Source organism: Lampetra fluviatilis, chromosome 3 (assembly GCF_964198595.1).
Source record: "Lampetra fluviatilis chromosome 3, kcLamFluv1.1, whole genome shotgun sequence".
Lineage (NCBI taxonomy): Eukaryota > Metazoa > Chordata > Hyperoartia > Petromyzontiformes > Petromyzontidae > Lampetra > Lampetra fluviatilis.
This window is the reverse complement of record NC_136277.1, coordinates 1,093,445-1,110,594: the sequence shown is the minus strand read 5'-3', so window position 1 is coordinate 1,110,594 and position 17,150 is coordinate 1,093,445. Positions and strand designations below refer to the sequence as shown.

The 17,150-nt window shown below is 54.3% G+C and overlaps 1 protein-coding gene across 1 annotated transcript; it reads left to right on the top strand.

Moving 5' to 3' along the window:
* Window positions 1-220: 220 nt before the first annotated feature.
* Window positions 221-17,135, top strand: ZCCHC8 (zinc finger CCHC-type containing 8). The gene is made up of 15 exons (XM_078881144.1): window positions 221-377; window positions 2,752-2,792; window positions 3,367-3,441; window positions 3,639-3,720; window positions 4,505-4,564; window positions 5,288-5,391; window positions 5,983-6,048; window positions 6,648-6,708; window positions 7,797-7,933; window positions 8,537-8,673; window positions 9,411-9,541; window positions 12,387-12,473; window positions 13,639-13,750; window positions 14,202-14,405; window positions 14,766-17,135. Exons 1-15 carry the CDS (start codon window positions 237-239, stop codon window positions 15,518-15,520), a joined length of 2,193 nt encoding a protein of 730 aa, XP_078737270.1. The 5' UTR covers window positions 221-236; the 3' UTR covers window positions 15,521-17,135.
* Window positions 17,136-17,150: the final 15 nt, after the last annotated feature.

The window sequence follows — 17,150 nt, the reverse complement described above, 5'->3', positions numbered from 1 at the left end:
GAGCCCCGCCTCGGTGACGTCACGCGAAACGGGCGGGGGGTAATCGGGGGGTCAAAGGTCGCCACAATAGCGATTGACGTCGATATCTATAATACGTCATCGCACTCGTGTGACGACGACGCAGAGGATGGTTACATGACGTCACGCGGTAATGAGGGGTGTAGTGACGACATCGCCGCCTATATAATGTTGACGATGGGCGGGACCGAAGGGCGGGGGGGTCAAAGGTCGCCACAATGGCCGCTTCCGGTAGTGGAAAGATGAACGCAGAACAGCAGCAGCAGGAGGAGGATGAGAAGAAGGGAACGGCCAGCGAGGAGACGGAGCGCGGCGAGGTTCAGCTGCGAGCCCAGCTCGCCCGCCTGCAGGCCGACAATATCCTCGTCGAAGGCTGTGGCGTTCGCAGAGTGGTGTGTTGTGTGGTGTTGTGGGTTGTGTGGGTTGTGTGTGGTGTTGGGTTGTGTGTGGTGTTGTGTGTGTAGCGTTGGGTTGTGTGTGTAGCGTTGGGTTGTGTGTGTAGCGTGGTCCTTTCTCGCCGCCCCACCGCCTCATAAGCGCTGCTCGCTGACAGGAACTTGTCCCAGCATTTTGCCGAAGCTATACAGGACTAGGGGGGGGTGGGGGGGGTCTTTGTCGTGTGTCGGCAAAGTAAGGGGGGCTCATAGCTGGTGCATCTGCCAGCCATCTCAGTCGGGCAACCCATGGCACCACCTGGGTTTGTCCCCCGTGACCTCTTGCCAGCAGCGAGCCTTCGACGCCTCGCTGTGGCCCTCAACGTGCACCTGGCCTTGGTGCGGTGTGTGCTTGGGGAGACAAAGGCGGCCGGGCGTGGTGCTGGCCACCCACCCCCTCTTGTGCCACAGTGCCGGCCTTCATAGGTGCTCGCAAACAGCACTTGCCCCCACAATCTGTTAAGGCTACACGGAGGATCTTTGTGTGTTTGCCGCTGCTGCCACCTTCGTCACTTTAACGTGGCCTCAAAAGTGCACCTAGCCTGGCACGAGCGCCGTGGTGACGTCGCCGTCACTGAGTGCTGAACGGCTGTCACGTGGTGTGTGGCACAGGCGGTGCGTTTCCTCTGGTCAAACTCGCTCAAGTCCGCAGTGATTTACTGCTCGGATTGACAAACAACAACAAATACTCTAACGTGCGTCAATAACAACACGGTGTGTGTGTGTGTGGCCTTATGCTCACAACAACGAGCGGAGCGCCGGGCGGATAAAATGTAGCAAGTTGGCACAGTAGGGGTACAGCTGGTGGGTCATCTCAGCCGACCCATGGGACCTGCAGGGTCTGTCCTGAGACCTCCTGCACCTAGCCTGGCACAGTAGGGGGTGCATAGGTGACGTTTTGGGCAAGATGCCTTATGAAATTAAAACAAAATGTGCAATTAATGAGGGCAATTTCCCTAAACGGTGCCTAATATATTTTTCCATGTAAGGCCACGCTGTTTTTGATGAACATTTGGTGTTTTAAACTTTATTTGAAGCTTTTGTGACTGCGGGAATTATTCTTTGCTTCTTTCGGTAAAGTCACGTAGAAAGAAAATAAATTAAATAATAGAATACGACGTTTCGATTGCAACACAAGCAATCGTCACCAACACAGTCGGCTAACACGACAGTCAGCACCTTACCTGGTTGATTACGTTCTTCCAAAGATTGCAAAATTTGTATTCTATTATTTTATTTATTTTATTTCTACGTGACTTTACCAAAAGAACCAAAGAGTTTTGTGTTTTTTGTTGTTAAATGTTCTACGCTATATTTTGCTATACTAGAATAGTATAGTGCACCACTGGCAATGTAGCATCATCATCACCACATAACTGGCTCGCATGAGGCATGTAGTCCATGGGCCAGAGTAGAAAGTGGTACCACTTTAAGGTTGCAAACACTGCAGCAATATCCCACCGTGTGACTTTACCGAAAGAACCAAACAGTATGGATTCGTGCAGTCACGAAAGCTTCAAATCAAGGGAATCAATCACTTGACAACACCGCTCATGTACAGCGGCTGCCACGTAATTCGTTCTTGTTGGCCACGCAAAGAAATCGAAACCAGGAAAGTTAACTTCCACTTGAGGTGGTACCAAAGCACTGTTGAAATATCTCGCCTGTGCTCATTGGCTAATGAGGGTTTTGCAGCTCTGAGCCGAGGGGTAGGCAGTCCACATTTCTACGGCAGGAGCGAGAATATGCTGTACGTACAGAGCACGATTTTTGTTGACTTGACCACAAAGTAGTACTGCTTTTATTGACACCTTAGGGATGATGGGCTGAGTTTGCCATAAACCAGGATTTTAACTCCCACTCCCCCTCAGTCCGTATACCCCTTAACATCCGATAATTAAGGTTTTTTTTGTTAGATTGCGTAAATATGAATGTGTCGTTAAACCCGCCACCACCCAAAATAGCCAATTCGTGAGGTTTGTTACGTAAACAGAACGTGCCAATTCGTGACTAGTACAGCACACCGGGTCTGTTGGAGAGTAAACCCACAACATTTGCACGTTTAGTACGACGTTTCGCTGGTGATTACAACAAGCTTCGTCAGGTGATTTGTCAGAACATGGGTCTGCCTCTTAACATTTGACACTTCGCGTGATGACCTCAAAGTGCACCTAGCCTGACACGGGCGCTGCGGTGACATCACCGCCACTGGCGGCTGCTGTTGGTGGTTCATGTTGTGTGTGTCTGTTATGTTTTTTATGTTTTGGTATCGCGACAATCCTTGACGCCAGTCGCAAATGATCAGCTGCGGAGGCAGGTGCAGCTTTTGCAGCAGAGCAGGTAAGTGCCACCCATTTGACATGTATCCTTGTCTGTTTACATATTATTACTAAGATGGTCGACTTACGCTTAAGAGTTTTAAAATTCTCGCGGGACAAAACTGATTTTTATTTGTGTTATTTAGCAATCGAAATCACCTTCACTTGTGCAACCTTCTTATCCGTTACCGTATTCTCTGGAGTTTAAGATGCACTTTTCCCCTCTGCATTTTTAAAGCGAAAGTTGGGGGGGGGGGGGGGGTTGCATCTCATGAATCGATAGGTGTGTGTGTGTGCGTGCATGCAACCATATTTCGACAACTTTATTGACACCGAACGCAGGTTTGGGTGTGTCTTACTTTCCAGAGAATACGTTGCCCTGTGTTGAACACGTCAGATGTTGCGGTTAAAATATTCCGACACGAGAGATGGAGCCGTTTGGCGGTGCAGCTGACGTGGACTCTGGCCACTCTGGGACCTCGCTTCTGGACCGAATTGCGCGCGGCAAGACCGGCGAGGGCCGCTGGTGGCGATGTGACTGGCGCACGCGTGTAACGTGTGTCGCCTGCATGCGTGCGTGCGTTTGTTTGGCCCAGCGATCTGTTGATCCCAGATCCGGTGAAGGATGGCCCTTTCCTGCACGTCCTCTACATGGACGGCGCGCGCAGCACGTGAGTGGTGACCTCATTGCCGCACGGCGTCACAAACTCTGCATTGTGTTAAGGACTTCGTGAGAGGGCGATTGCGGAGTTCCCGATACGTACGTATGTTGAACTTCTTGTTGGTGGGTCGAGCAGTTGGCGAGATGGTGATCGTGTTAATGGATGGGCGCTCTCTCTCTCTCGCGTGTGGTGGTGGCTGTGTTCAGGCACTGCCAAGCTGAGCTGGAGGGGATCCTTCTGCAACTGATGCATCAGAGTGGAGGGGAGCGGGATCCCATTCCATCGCAGGTAAGGCGTTGTGGAATGCGAGTCGTTTTTGTGTCGGTGCGCGTGTGGTACCAGCGGGGAGCGCGGTAGGGTAGCGGTTAGCGCGCCGCCGCCGTACCAACCCGGCAACCCGATTTAGATTCCTGCTCACGGCGAACACCGTGGGCAGGAATTTAACTCCGGTCCTGGGACTCCCCTAGGTTGACTCGGCCTAAAATGAGGACCTGGTGTGCCCACTAGCGAGATAAAGGCGACTGAGCGTGGTGCTGGCCATCCACCCCCTCTTGCGCCGTGTCGGCCTTCATAGGTTCTCGCTAACAGCACTTGTCCCAACAGTCTGTTACAGGCGATACGGGGCATCTCCGTCTTTGTGGTACCAGTGCCACTGCTTTCGCATGTACCACGATGCCTTTAATACTCACACGTGAAATCAATGAGAAGTTGGGTGAGGTTAGATGGTTATTCTGGCTTCCTGGAGTTTTTGGATCTTATCCTTAGGAAGTTCGACACCGAAGTTTCAAGCCGAGTGCCGCGTATCTAATTGGTGCCAAATTTGGTTGAAACTATAACAATTGACGTGTTGTTAAACGCTTGCACACGTGACAATTTAATTTGTTTGGCCACGTAGGTTGGTGGACAAACTTAAGGTTAGACATTTAGCCAAATCGTTGTGCCGCCTAACCCAGCTATCTCTTATGAATTGCTAAAATCAATAATCACATTGCCGCCGAAGAGATCGTTTACGTTAATCGCGAGTGGATTTATCTGTGCCTGTGTATGCGGATCTCTGGGCCCTCTCTCCCAGCCCTCCAGCGTGGTCCTGGGGAAGCGGACCAAGGGGAAAGATGCAGACGCCTGCATCAAGGTGAGCGCCCGGGCGGGTGGTCGGGCACGCGAGCACAACGACGCGCCGATGCCGCGCGGGTCGCACGCACACAGGGAACGCCGCCAGCAACACGCCACGGTGTGGCTTGCATGCCACGCGACCACCGCGCGGCACGTACAAAGACCACCAGCTAGATAGAGATGAATGTGCGGCCACATTAAAGAAAAAAGTAAGTTGGCAGTGCTTCTTGGTTTTTGGGGAATCGAACCAAGGGGAAGATGCAGACGCCTGAGGACGGCTGCTTGCGTTGTGGCCGAAAGGTCGTGAGAATTATTTTATTATTTCCCTTCTACGTGACTTTACCGAAAGAACCAAGAAGATGAATCCCTGTAGTCATGAAAGCTTTAAATCGAAATTTAAGTTTGCAGTTGTTGTAATAATACGCCCACGTGCACGTTCAGCTCTATTGAGCTGGTGTTCTTGACAAGGCTGAGAAATGTGTACTTGCACTGTGGAGGTCACATGGTGTTTCGTGCAAGGCATGATGGGGAGTCCTTAAACATTCCCGCACCTGCTGTGTGAGCAGTGGCAGCACAATTTTGCTGCCTTTTCCATTTAGTTACCAGCCTGCATGAAGCTTTTCTCCTGGTTTAATGGGGTCTCTCCGTTATTTACAAGACAACGTTGGGCTTTAAGGGACACCGCTGCGTTCGAGGCTTCGCGAAACGTGAGTGGCCGTGTGCCCAATGCGCCGTGTGCCAGGTGGTGAGCAACGTGCGCTATTATCGCTCGTTCTGCTTGGACAGCATCGGCCGCCCGCTTCTGCGTGGAAATCCCGCGATCACGGAAGGCTGGAACATCCCGCAGTATGTGCGCACGCAGACACACACACACACGCGTGCACTAATATCCCTTTACCAGACTGCTGGGTCAAGTGTTGTGAGCGAGTAGCATCTGTGAAGGCAGGACACTGCAGCAAGTGCTGACTAGGGGGGAGGCCCAGGACCGGTTCAGGTATTCATCACACGGGTTGGTGCCGAATCGCCCGCTTGGACACGCTCACGCACGCATGGGATCCGCCTCGTAACGCGTTGACGTCATCGCGAGGGTGTGGTGTCTTGTAGACACTGCGGGCTCGGTAAAATTATTATACCGCTTGTGGGGAAGTTGATAAGGTGTCTTGTAGACACGGCGGAAATTACCGATTTGCTGCGAAGGGCCGTTGCCTGAAACGTCACTGATTGTACCTTTTGAAGGCCACGGCGTTGTTTGACGAACGTGAGATTGTAGTCATTCGTGCTTGTGTGCACACCCACTCGAACTCAGCGGAAGCAGCGCCAAGCAATCCGACTTATTTTGTCATCGTTAAACTTGTTTTTCTTATGGTTCCCCACACACTGACGCATTGCCACATCAACATCAAAACGCACGCACGTGATGCACACATGAATATGCAGGTATCAGACGATTTTCAAGCAAATCTTATCCAACGAGATCAGCGAGGGGCAGGCAAAGCCTCAGAGGTGAGTGCCAGACGTTGGCAGTGTTCACCAATGCACACCACGCTCGCTCGCACGCACACACGCGCCTGGGTGAAGCACCCAGTTCCAACCGCACCGCACTTGATAGGATTCAGAGTAAGGCAGTGAAGGTGATTGAGGATTCGGCACTCATTTGTGTTTACTCCCGTCACTCGCTCGCTGGCAATCCGTTGCCTCTGCTTGTCATCGCTACTGTCGTGGTTATGTTTCATCGCACGGTGACGGTCCTGCACACACGTTACACAAGTCGCGCAAAGACAAAGATCCCCCGTACAGCCTTAACAGACTGTCGGGTGCAAGTGCTGTTGGCGAGCAGCACCTATGAAGGCCTCGCCAATGGCGATGTTTACACACCGCATCGCCAGGTACTCGCTTGAGGCTGAGTCGACCTAGGGGAGGCCCAGGACCGGTTCAGATAATTGTCACCGGTGTTGTCCGTGAGCGGGAATCGACCTCGGGTCGCCGGGTTCGTAGTGCAGCGTCCTAACCGCTACACTACCGCTCCCCGCACACACACACGTGCATGCAAATGGCCACTGCACGTGTGCTCACTTGCTAATTGCTGCCCTGTGCCCCCGCAGGCCCAAGGGGATGTGCTTTAACTGCGGCTCTGAGGATCACATCATGCGCACCTGCCCCCAGGTGCGTTTGGGAACCCTCGTTGTCCTCCTGACGGTATTCTCCGGATTGTTTTACGACACTCTGGAAAAGTGAGATACGGATACCCCAATAGTCTGGGTTCATTTTGAATGAAGAAAAAAGGTTGTATTTAATAGTCGGGAGAATGGTCTTGCTATGGGGAGCTTTGAGATGTTAACTACCTCGCCTGGTATGCAAGGAGGTCGTGGGTTCGATCCCGACCCTGACGCCTGCTGTATATTTGGAGTTTGCGTGTCTCTCTCCGTGGGCGTGTGGATTTTTCTCCGGGTCCTCCGGTTTTTCCCTACACGTTTAGAATTAATTTGCGTTTAGAGTATTAGCGGGTGTCAATGTCCACATAATCAGCCATTTCGTTGAGCTATCATTTGTGGACAGTTCACTTGTTAAAAGAGCTACATAGCTCAGAGGGCTTTAACTGGTATAAAGACGCATGCTTTGGATTTGTTAGAGATGTCTTGCCGCTGATGGTTTATGAACGGCTGGCAGTGTCGTCTGCACTTCTGGGGTGGTCATTTATCTGCGACGGAGAAGTGTCTTCCGGAAGATGATTCTAATCAACCGGAGTTCTCCGAACCGTTCTTCATGGGCCTCTGCATGCTATGAAGTAGACCCATTACCCAAAACATCGCCTATTACGCACTTCTTCTGGATAGGCCACTCATTGTTCTTGAAGAACATGAGTTTTTTTTACTTGTTATTAGTTTAAGGAGGAGGGTCAGGCCACCTTTATGTACGCGCTAATAGAATGTGCTGGGGGGAAGGACAACCAACCAAACGCACAAAGCGGTTCTAAAGCTTTAAATCTAGATGATGATTTAAAAGTGCAATGCTCCAGTCTCTTCCTCATATCGAAGGGAAGAGCGTTCCAGACGGCTTCTGCACGCATCTGAAAGCGTGCGAGGCGATGACCGTTTTTGTTCAACGGTTCGCCAAAAGCCACTGCAAGGATGACCGGAGGAGTTTGCGCGACGATGTTGGTTCATGCTCCTTGCTTGATGTTTTTATACACCGCGCCACATGCTACTTTGTGTCTTAGCGTGTGCGCTTGGCTTCCCTCCGCGCGTCTGCAGAAGCGAGACTTGGCGGGGATAAATCTGCGGCGCCGTCAGTTCGAATCGTTCAGCAATTCTCCGAAGTCGAGGAATCCCCAGCGATATCACAATGAGCAGGAGGAGCGCTTCGCGCACTTCAAACCCGGCGTCATCAGGTGACCACCACTGTCTTGATTTGGATCCTAAGAGTGCTTCTCTCTCTCCTCTGCGCCACGTCTGCCCATCTGTGTCAGCGTCGTGTGTGTCTGCCTGTCTGTCCCAGTGTGTGGCGAGTGTCTGTCTGCCCCTGTGTGTGTGTCCCGATCTGTTCGAGCCCTGGTGTGTGTGTGTGTGTGTCTGCCTGTGTCCCGGTAGTGTAGCGGTTAGCGCTACGCTGCGCTATGAACCTGGCCACCCGGGTTCGATTCCCTCTCACGGCCAACACCCGGTGACGATTATCTGAACCGGTCCCGGGCCTCCCCTAGGTCGACTCGGCCTCAAATGAGTACCTGGTGCAATGTGTAAACATGGTCACTCGGGAGACAAAGGCGGCCGGGCGTGGAGCTGGCCACCCACCCCCTCGTGTGCCACAGTGCCGGCCTTCATAGGTGCTGCTGCTCGCTAACAGCACTTTGTATTTTGTGCATGTGCCGTTGGCCACCCACCCCCTCGCAACTAACAGCATTTGCCCCAACAGTCTGTCAAAGGCGATACTGAAGGGAGGATCTTTGTCTTTGTGGTGTCTGCCTGTGCGTGTCCGTGGGTGGCCCCGTGTGAAGTGAGGGTCTCCGTCTGGCCCTGGCGGTGGCGCCTGGGCAGCTGCCCCCGTACATCTACCGCATGCGCCAGCTGGACTACCCCCCGGGCTGGCTGCGCGAGAGCTGCCAGGAGGGTTCTGGCATCACCATCCACGGGGGTAAACCTGCCCCCACCGCCCGCCACATCGCACGCGGGGGCGCGATGCTCGCAAGCACAACGACACTACCGCCACCACCGCCACCCATACTACTGACGTTTACAAAGACAAAGACCCCCCGTATATCCACCAGAGGGGGTTAGGTCACTGCGTTACTAGTACAGCACACGGGTACGTCGGAGAGGAAACCCGCAACATTTACAATTCACTCTCCAACACACCGGTGTAGTGCTGGACTAGTAACGAATTGCCACGTTTTGTTTACTTGACGAACCTTACTAATTGGCTGTGGCGGGTTTTAACGACACATTTATATAAGTACGCGATCTAACGCTAAAAAATCCTCGTGGAGAGTATTGGTCGCGAAAGCCTACGTGTGAAATCCCCCGTATAACCTGAACAGACTGTTGGGGCAAGCGCTGTTAGAGAGTTGCACCTATGGAGGCTGGCACGGCACACGAGGGGGTGGGTGGCCAGCACCACGCCCGGCCGCCTTAAGTCACCCCAGTGGCGATGTTCAGACACCGTACCCGGTACTCGTTTGAGGCCGAGTCGACCTAAGGGAGCCCCACGACCGGTTCGGATGATCGTCACCGGTGTTGGCCGTGAGCGGGAATTATCGAACGCGGTTCGCCGGGTTCGTAGCGCGGCGTGGCGCTGACCGCTGCACCACCGCTCCACCTTGTCGAGCGCCGTCGCGTAAGTCGCTGCGTCGCCCCTCGCCGTGCCTTCTGCAGACTTGAGCGACGGAGAAATCGACGAATCGGAGGAAGCGGAAATTGAGAAACAGAAGCGGAAAGCCTTCAACCCCACGAAGCTGATCTCCTACCCCGGCTTCAACGTGCCCCTGCCTGCAAACACGCTGGACGTGAGCATACACACTCGCGTGGACACAAACACACCGGGACCTACGGGTAAAGACGCGGACTTTATTTAAATTGGTAAGACCTGTTGAGCTAAAGAGCTTTTACAAGGACCACCAGCCGTCAATAGTGTCAGAATTTGTACACACGCTCATCACACACACACACTCCTCATCACACACACACTCATCACACACACACACACACTCATCACACACACTCATCACACACACTCATCACACACACTCATCACACACACACACTCACACACACACTCCTCCCCACTACACACACACTCATCACACACACTCCTCATCACACACACTCCTCATCACACACACACTCCTCATCACACACACACTCTCATCACACACACACACTCAACACACACACACTCATCACACACACACACTCCTCATCACACACACTCATCACACACACTCTTCACATACACACACACTCATCACACACACTCATCACACACACTCATCACACACACTCATCACACACACTCATCACACACACTCACACACACACACTCATCACACACACACTCACACACACACTCCTCCCCACTACACACACACTCATCACACACACACTCCTCATCACACACACACACTCATCACGCACACACACACTCCTCATCACACACACACACTCATCACACACACACACTCATCACACACACACACTCATCACACACACACACTCCTCATCACACACACACTCATCACACACACACACTCCTCATCACACACACTCCTCATCACACACACTCCTCATCACACTCACACACACTCATCACACACACACACACACTCCTCATCACACACACTCCTCATCACACACACTCCTCACAACACACACACTCATCACACACACACTCATCATCACACACACACTCCTCATCACACTCACACACTCCTCATCACACACACACACTCATCACACACACTCCTCATCACACACACACACTCATCACACACACACACACTCATCACACACACTCCTCATCACACACACTCCTCACAACACACACACTCATCACACACACACTCATCACACACACACACTCCTCATCACACTCACACACTCCTCATCACACACACACACTCATCACACACACTCCTCGTCACACACACACACTCATCACACACACACACACTCATCACACACATTCCTCATCACACACATTCATCACACACACACTCATCACACACACTCCTCATCACACACTCCTCATCACACACACACACTCATCACACACACTCCTCATCACACACACTCCTCACAACACACATACTCATCACACACACACACTCATCATCACACACACACTCCTCATCACACTCACACACTCCTCATCACACACACACACTCATCACACACACTCCTCATCACACACACTCCTCATCACACACACTCCTCATCACACACACTCCTCATCACACACACTCCTCATCACACACACACACACACACACTCATCACACACACACACTCCTCATCACACATACTCCTCATCACACACACACTCTTCATCACACACACTCTTCATCACACACACTCCTCATCACACACACTCCTCATCACACACACACTCCTCATCACACACACACTCCTCATCACACACACACTCCTCATCACACACACACTCCTCATCACACACACACTCCTCATCACACACACACTCTTCATCACACACACTCCTCATCACACACACACTCCTCATCACACACACTCCTCATCACACACTCACTCTTCATCACACACACACACTCCTCATCACACACACACTCCTCATCACACACACACATCACACACACACACTCCTCATCACACACACTCCTCATCACACACACACACTCAACATCACACACACACACTCAACATCACACACACACACTCCTCATCACACACACACTCATCATCACACACACACTCATCACACACACACACTCCTCATCACACACACACACTCCTCATCACACACACACACTCCTCATCACACACACACTCCTCATCACACACACACTCATCACACACACACACACTCATCATCACACACACACTCCTCATCACACACACACTCCTCATCTCACACACACACACTCCTCATCACACACACACACTCCTCATCACACACACTACTCATCACACACACTCCTCATCACACACACACTCCTCATCACACACACACACTCATCACACTCACACACACTCCTCCCCACACACACACTCCTCCCCACTACACACACACTCCTCATCACACACACACTCCTCATCACACACACACTCCTCATCACACACACTCATCACACACACACACTCATCACACACACACTCTTCACCACACACACTCCTCCCCACTACACTCACACTGCTCCTCCCTAATAAAGAGACAAAGATCCCCGTCATCGCCTTAAGACTGTTGGGGCAAGTGCTGTTAGCGTGTTGCACCTATGGAGGCCGGCACGGCACACGAGGGGGTGGGTGGCCATCGCCATGCCCGAGTGGTGATGTTTGACACACCACACCAGGTACTCATTTTAGGCTGAGTCGACCCAGGGGAGGCCCAGAACCGGTTCATATAATCGTCACTGGTGTTGGCCTTGAGCGGGAATATAATTCGACTCGCCAGGTTCGTAGCGCTAACCGCTACGCTACCGCTCCCCACGTGTTCGCATAGAAAACAAAGCTCCCCCGTATAGCCTTAACAGACCGTTGGGGCAAGTGCTGTTGGCGATCGCGCACATACACATGCACACGAGGCACACTGCCGTGAGCACGTGAAGACTACGAACGTCCCGCGTGTCCGTGTGCGTGCCGTCTGTGTCCCCGCGTGCAGGACTGGCGCACGTTCAATTCGTGCCCCATGCAGCCGCAGCAGTTGAAGGAGGCGATGATTCGCCGCTTGAAGGAGGCGAGCAAGAAGGTGGGAATTAACCCCCACACCCCCCACCCCCACCACACTCCTCCCCCACACAAAGGTAAACTAAATATTCCCTCGACCCTGGGCCGTCGTGTCAAGTTGATGTGAGCGAGCGCCTACGAAGGCCGGCATGGCACACGAAGCGGGGGGGGGGGGGTGGTGTGGCCGGCACCACGCACGCCCAAGTCGCCTTTGTCTCTCCAGGTGGTGATGTTTTACACACTGCAGGTGCCTCGTTTTGAAGTCTTGACTCAACGCTGGGGAGGCGCTGGGACCGGTTGATATATTCGCCGCTTTTGTGAACTCTCATTTGGAGCGCAGTGCGTTAACCGCCGCCGCACTACACCCTCCCTTATGCGCGCACACAAAGACCCCCCATATAGCTTGTTCAGACTGTAGGGGCAAGTGGTGTGAGTGAGCACCTATGAAGGCCGGCACGGCACACGAGGGGGTCGGTGGCCAGCACCACGCCCGACAACCTTTTTCTCCCCAGTGGAGATGTTTACACACCGCTTACTCATTTGAGGCCGAGTCGATCTAGGGGGAGGCCCAGGACCAGTTCAGATAATCGTCACCGGTGTTGGCCGTGAGCGGGAATCGAACTCGGGCCGCCGGCTTCGTGGCGCAGCGTGAGCGCTAACCGGTCGCGCTACGGCTCCCCACACGGGCACAAACGCACAGTTGATGTGAACGCGTCGGTTTTGGCCTCCGGTGACGCGATCCGTCGTCGTCGATTCGTTCTGACTTTCTGGGTTTGCCTTCTGGAGGCGTTGGGACGAAGCTGCTCACGTCGGAGATTGGGGGGGGGGGTGCGGGGGAGGGGGTCTCACGACACAAGCGTTGGCCTCCTTGTTGGTCTTGTGCCATTTGTTTATTCAAATTGTAGAAAAAATTTTATGAACGTTTGTAGTTTTTGTTTTATTTAAAGCGATTTGAAATAATGGTGGAGCTAAAATCTCGATACAGCTGCAAGAGAGGGCCATGTGGTGTTTCACACTTCTCAACGGAGTTATGTAATCCCACCGTTAAACAAAGGACACTTGACCCGTGACCAAAACTCACGATCGCCAAAAATGAACGAAACTAACGCCCTGACCATTTACCCATCGCCACCGCCGCTCATCCGTCGCTCATTCCGTGTCGTCCCCCCCCCCCACCTCCGGCGCAGCAGGTGAAGCGGACAGCGCCAGCGGAACAGGGTTCCCACACCACGAAGAAACAGCGCTCGCGCGCCAGCGATGACGTCACCTTCGACAACAGCGACATGGACACGGACTCCGGTACCGAATCCCGCTGCTGCAGGACTTGCCGGGTTACGAGATGCACGTGTTGTGCCTTCTCCTCGTGGTGGTGCTGGTGGTGCTGGTGGTGCTGGTGGTGCTGGTGGTGCTGGTGGTGCTGGTGGTGCTGGTGGTGCTGGTGGTGCTGGTGGTGCTGGTGGTGCTGGTGGTGCTGGTGATTGTGTCGAAAGCAGTTGTGCAGTCATGAAGCTGATTACGTGGAAAGTGGCAGTGTGGTGATGATGATGGTTGTTGAAGCTGATAGTACGGTAAGCGGCAGTGCGGTGCTGAGCAGTTTTAGTGTGGGGTGCGGTGATGAAGGTGATAGTGCGTTGATTATGGTGACGGCGTGGTAAGCGACGGTGTGTCGTGCCTCGAGTTGCACGGTCGGTGGCGGCGGCTGGGATCGGCGCTCGCGACGCTCACGACGGCGTCGTCGTTGACTTTGCAGAGCTGACGTCCCGCGAGGCGCCGGCGTGGCCCCCGCTGCCGGCCTCTCCCGGGTTCCGCGCCCCCCTCCCGCCGGCGACGCCCCCCGTGCCACGCGGCACGGGCGGCCACGGCGGTTCCCCCATGGCGCCGCCGCCGCCGCCCCCCGACGTGACGCCTCCCCCGCTGCCCAAGGACACGCCGCCCCCCTCGCCGGCCACACCAGGTGGGTTTTGAGCGCTCGTCGTGCGTACGTGGACGCGCGTGAGCGTCGGCGTGCGTGCGTATTGGCGCCGGGGAGACGAAGGTGGCCGGGCGCGGTGCCGCCCACGCGCCTCTTGCGGCGCGCTGGTTCTTCGCAGATTTACTCCCCCCCCGCCCCCCCCCCGCCGTTGCGAACGGAAGATGAGCCACCGATTCCTCGGTGATCGTTTGAGCAGGAAATCACTTTCGGTGGCGGCGGCGGTGGTGGGGAGGGCCTGCGGTGTCTGAGTGTAGTTCCATGCATCGACAGTTGCGATCGTTGGTGGGCGCGTGGCGGTGCCGAGCAGCGGCGATGAGAGCGACGGTGCGTGCCTCCTCGCAGACGCGCGCTCGCGCGTCGAGGCCGGCGCCCCAGAGCAGGAGGAGGAGGAGCAGGAGGAGGAGGCGCTGTCTCTGGAGGACCTGGAGGAGCAGCAGCGCCTCATACAGGCGGCGCTGGAGCAGTCGGAGGGGACCGCCGAGCCCGGCGGCGTCCATCCCGCCGCTCCCAGCGCTCCGGCCGCCCCGGCGGAACGCGACGAGCCGGCGGGCGTGCGGAGAAGTCCACGGATCAAGGTGGAGCGGGAGGGCGGTCCGAGCGTCCGTCCCGAACGTCGGCGAGCTCCGCGCGGACGCTCGCCTTCGGCCGCGGAAGCTGAGCCGTCGCCGGAGCCGTCGATGGGGGAGCAGTTGGCTGAGACGCCGGGGGAGACGCCGGAGGAGTCGTCGCCGATGGTGGTGGGAGGCGAGGGCGGCGGCGGCGGCGTGCCGAGCTCCGCCGGAGACCCGCCGAAAGCTCCCGCGCTCGACGAGGAGATGGAGGAGATGGTCTTCGACATCGCCGACGACGACGACGAGGCGGAGGAGGAGAAGGCTCGAGGCGGGGGGGGCAGCGGCGGCGACGACGACGACGAGGCGGAGGCGGTGCCGTGGCGCGTGAAGAACGCGCAGCGCAGCGTGCCGGACAGCTCCAAGTTTGCGGCGGGAATCACGGATTTCACTCACCACTTGGAGGAGTCCGGACAGCCCACAGGGCTCTACGCCCGCCTCAGGAGCGTGCTGCAGCGCGCGCCTCGCAAGGCGGCCAAGAAGCCGTGAGGCCGCGTGCGTGTCGGGAGTGGGGGGAGGTGGGGGGGTAGGGGGGGCAGGGGGGGCCACCCGGCACAGGCCTCCGATTCTCGTAGACCGGATTCGAGCGGCGATTTGGATGTGCGGGACGTTTCGCTTGAAGCCGCGGTGAGCGTCATCCAGGACAAGATCCTGGAAGGTCCAGAATAAAAAGCGGGGGGGGTGGGGTGTTGATTCGGAAGTTGTAGAAGCTGCCTTGATGCTTGTTCCTGTTCAGATTGTTTTAATCTTTATTCCCCCCCGAATTTTAACATGCTCACAAATTTGGTCCATCTGCCACGGGCTCCCCGGAAACTGCACGGAGCAACAAGACTCCCCACGCTGGAAACGCCTCGTCGCAAACTCCACCGCTCGCCGAAATGCGCAATTTGACCGCACGGCCCCCGGCAACTTCCACCGAACAACGCAGAAGTGAGCATCGGCGGTCGCTGCCGCATCGATCAACTGGCTTATCGGTGGCCAGCCAGGGTGGCTCATGCGCAAGCGGTACATTTACAACAAGAAAATTGTATCCGTAGATCACAAACGTGCCTGATGGCAAGGGGGGGGGGGGGGGACGCCATTGTAGGTAAATAAAAACATTTATACATTACACCGGTCAACACACTTTTTCTGGCATAAGGTATTCCAACGGTTGTAAGATAATTTTGGGGTGCTGATTCCAAATCTGGCATCAGTTTTTGTCTATCACATCAGGTTTTTGAGATCAAATATTGCATTTTCAATAAAAACTGCAGAAGAAAATTATTAAATAAATGTGGATATCTACATAAAATAATTTTATAAACACACTATCCTAAAAATACAGCACTGTATTTTAACTCCAAAGCAGTCACTGACTCGCAACAACTTGCAATCATAAGTGACAGAGTTAATTTCGGGTAAAATCAATGAAAATGGGGAATGCCGATAGCATAAAAATGAGATGTGATGGAGCAAATCTGAGATCAGATTTGGAATCGGCACCCTGAAATTAGTCTAGAATAGCTGCAAAAGTCCAGGCCAGAAAAAAAAAAAATTTTTGTTGACCTGTGTTATTGGGTGGTGTCGCTGGTGCGTCGGGCAATGTTGCACAATGCACACAACGCATTTCTCAATAACCGCACGCGCGCACACGCGTTCGCGCGCACACGGCTTTAAAAGGAAAACATAGTTGGCTACGTTTCTGGGAAAGATATGGCGAGCAAATAAATGAATGTAAGATGAGTCGTCGAAGAAGAGGGGGGCATTGCATTTCATGGAGACTTTTCGTTTTGGGAAATGTTTGAAACGGCGGTTCCATGTGAAATATCCAACGGTCTGTGAAAATCAAATGGTGAACGCGTCGATAAACAAACGGACGTGTTGCGTTCGCCAAGCTCCCCTCTGCCCGTGGTGGACACTCCCCGTGGTGGACACTGGCACCATTTTCCAGCGTCCACCGAGCAAAGCCCCTCGCTTGTCTCACGAGCTCCTCTGTGCGGATGATGGGGCCACGGTTTGGGGGAAAAACTTCGTCGTGTTTCTCGTTGGGTTGTGTTTTTGGCGCGGTTTCTGTTCCTGGAAAACATTCAATAAAGTTGGCCGACCCACCGGCCTAGGTTCACACGCGCCTCCCTCT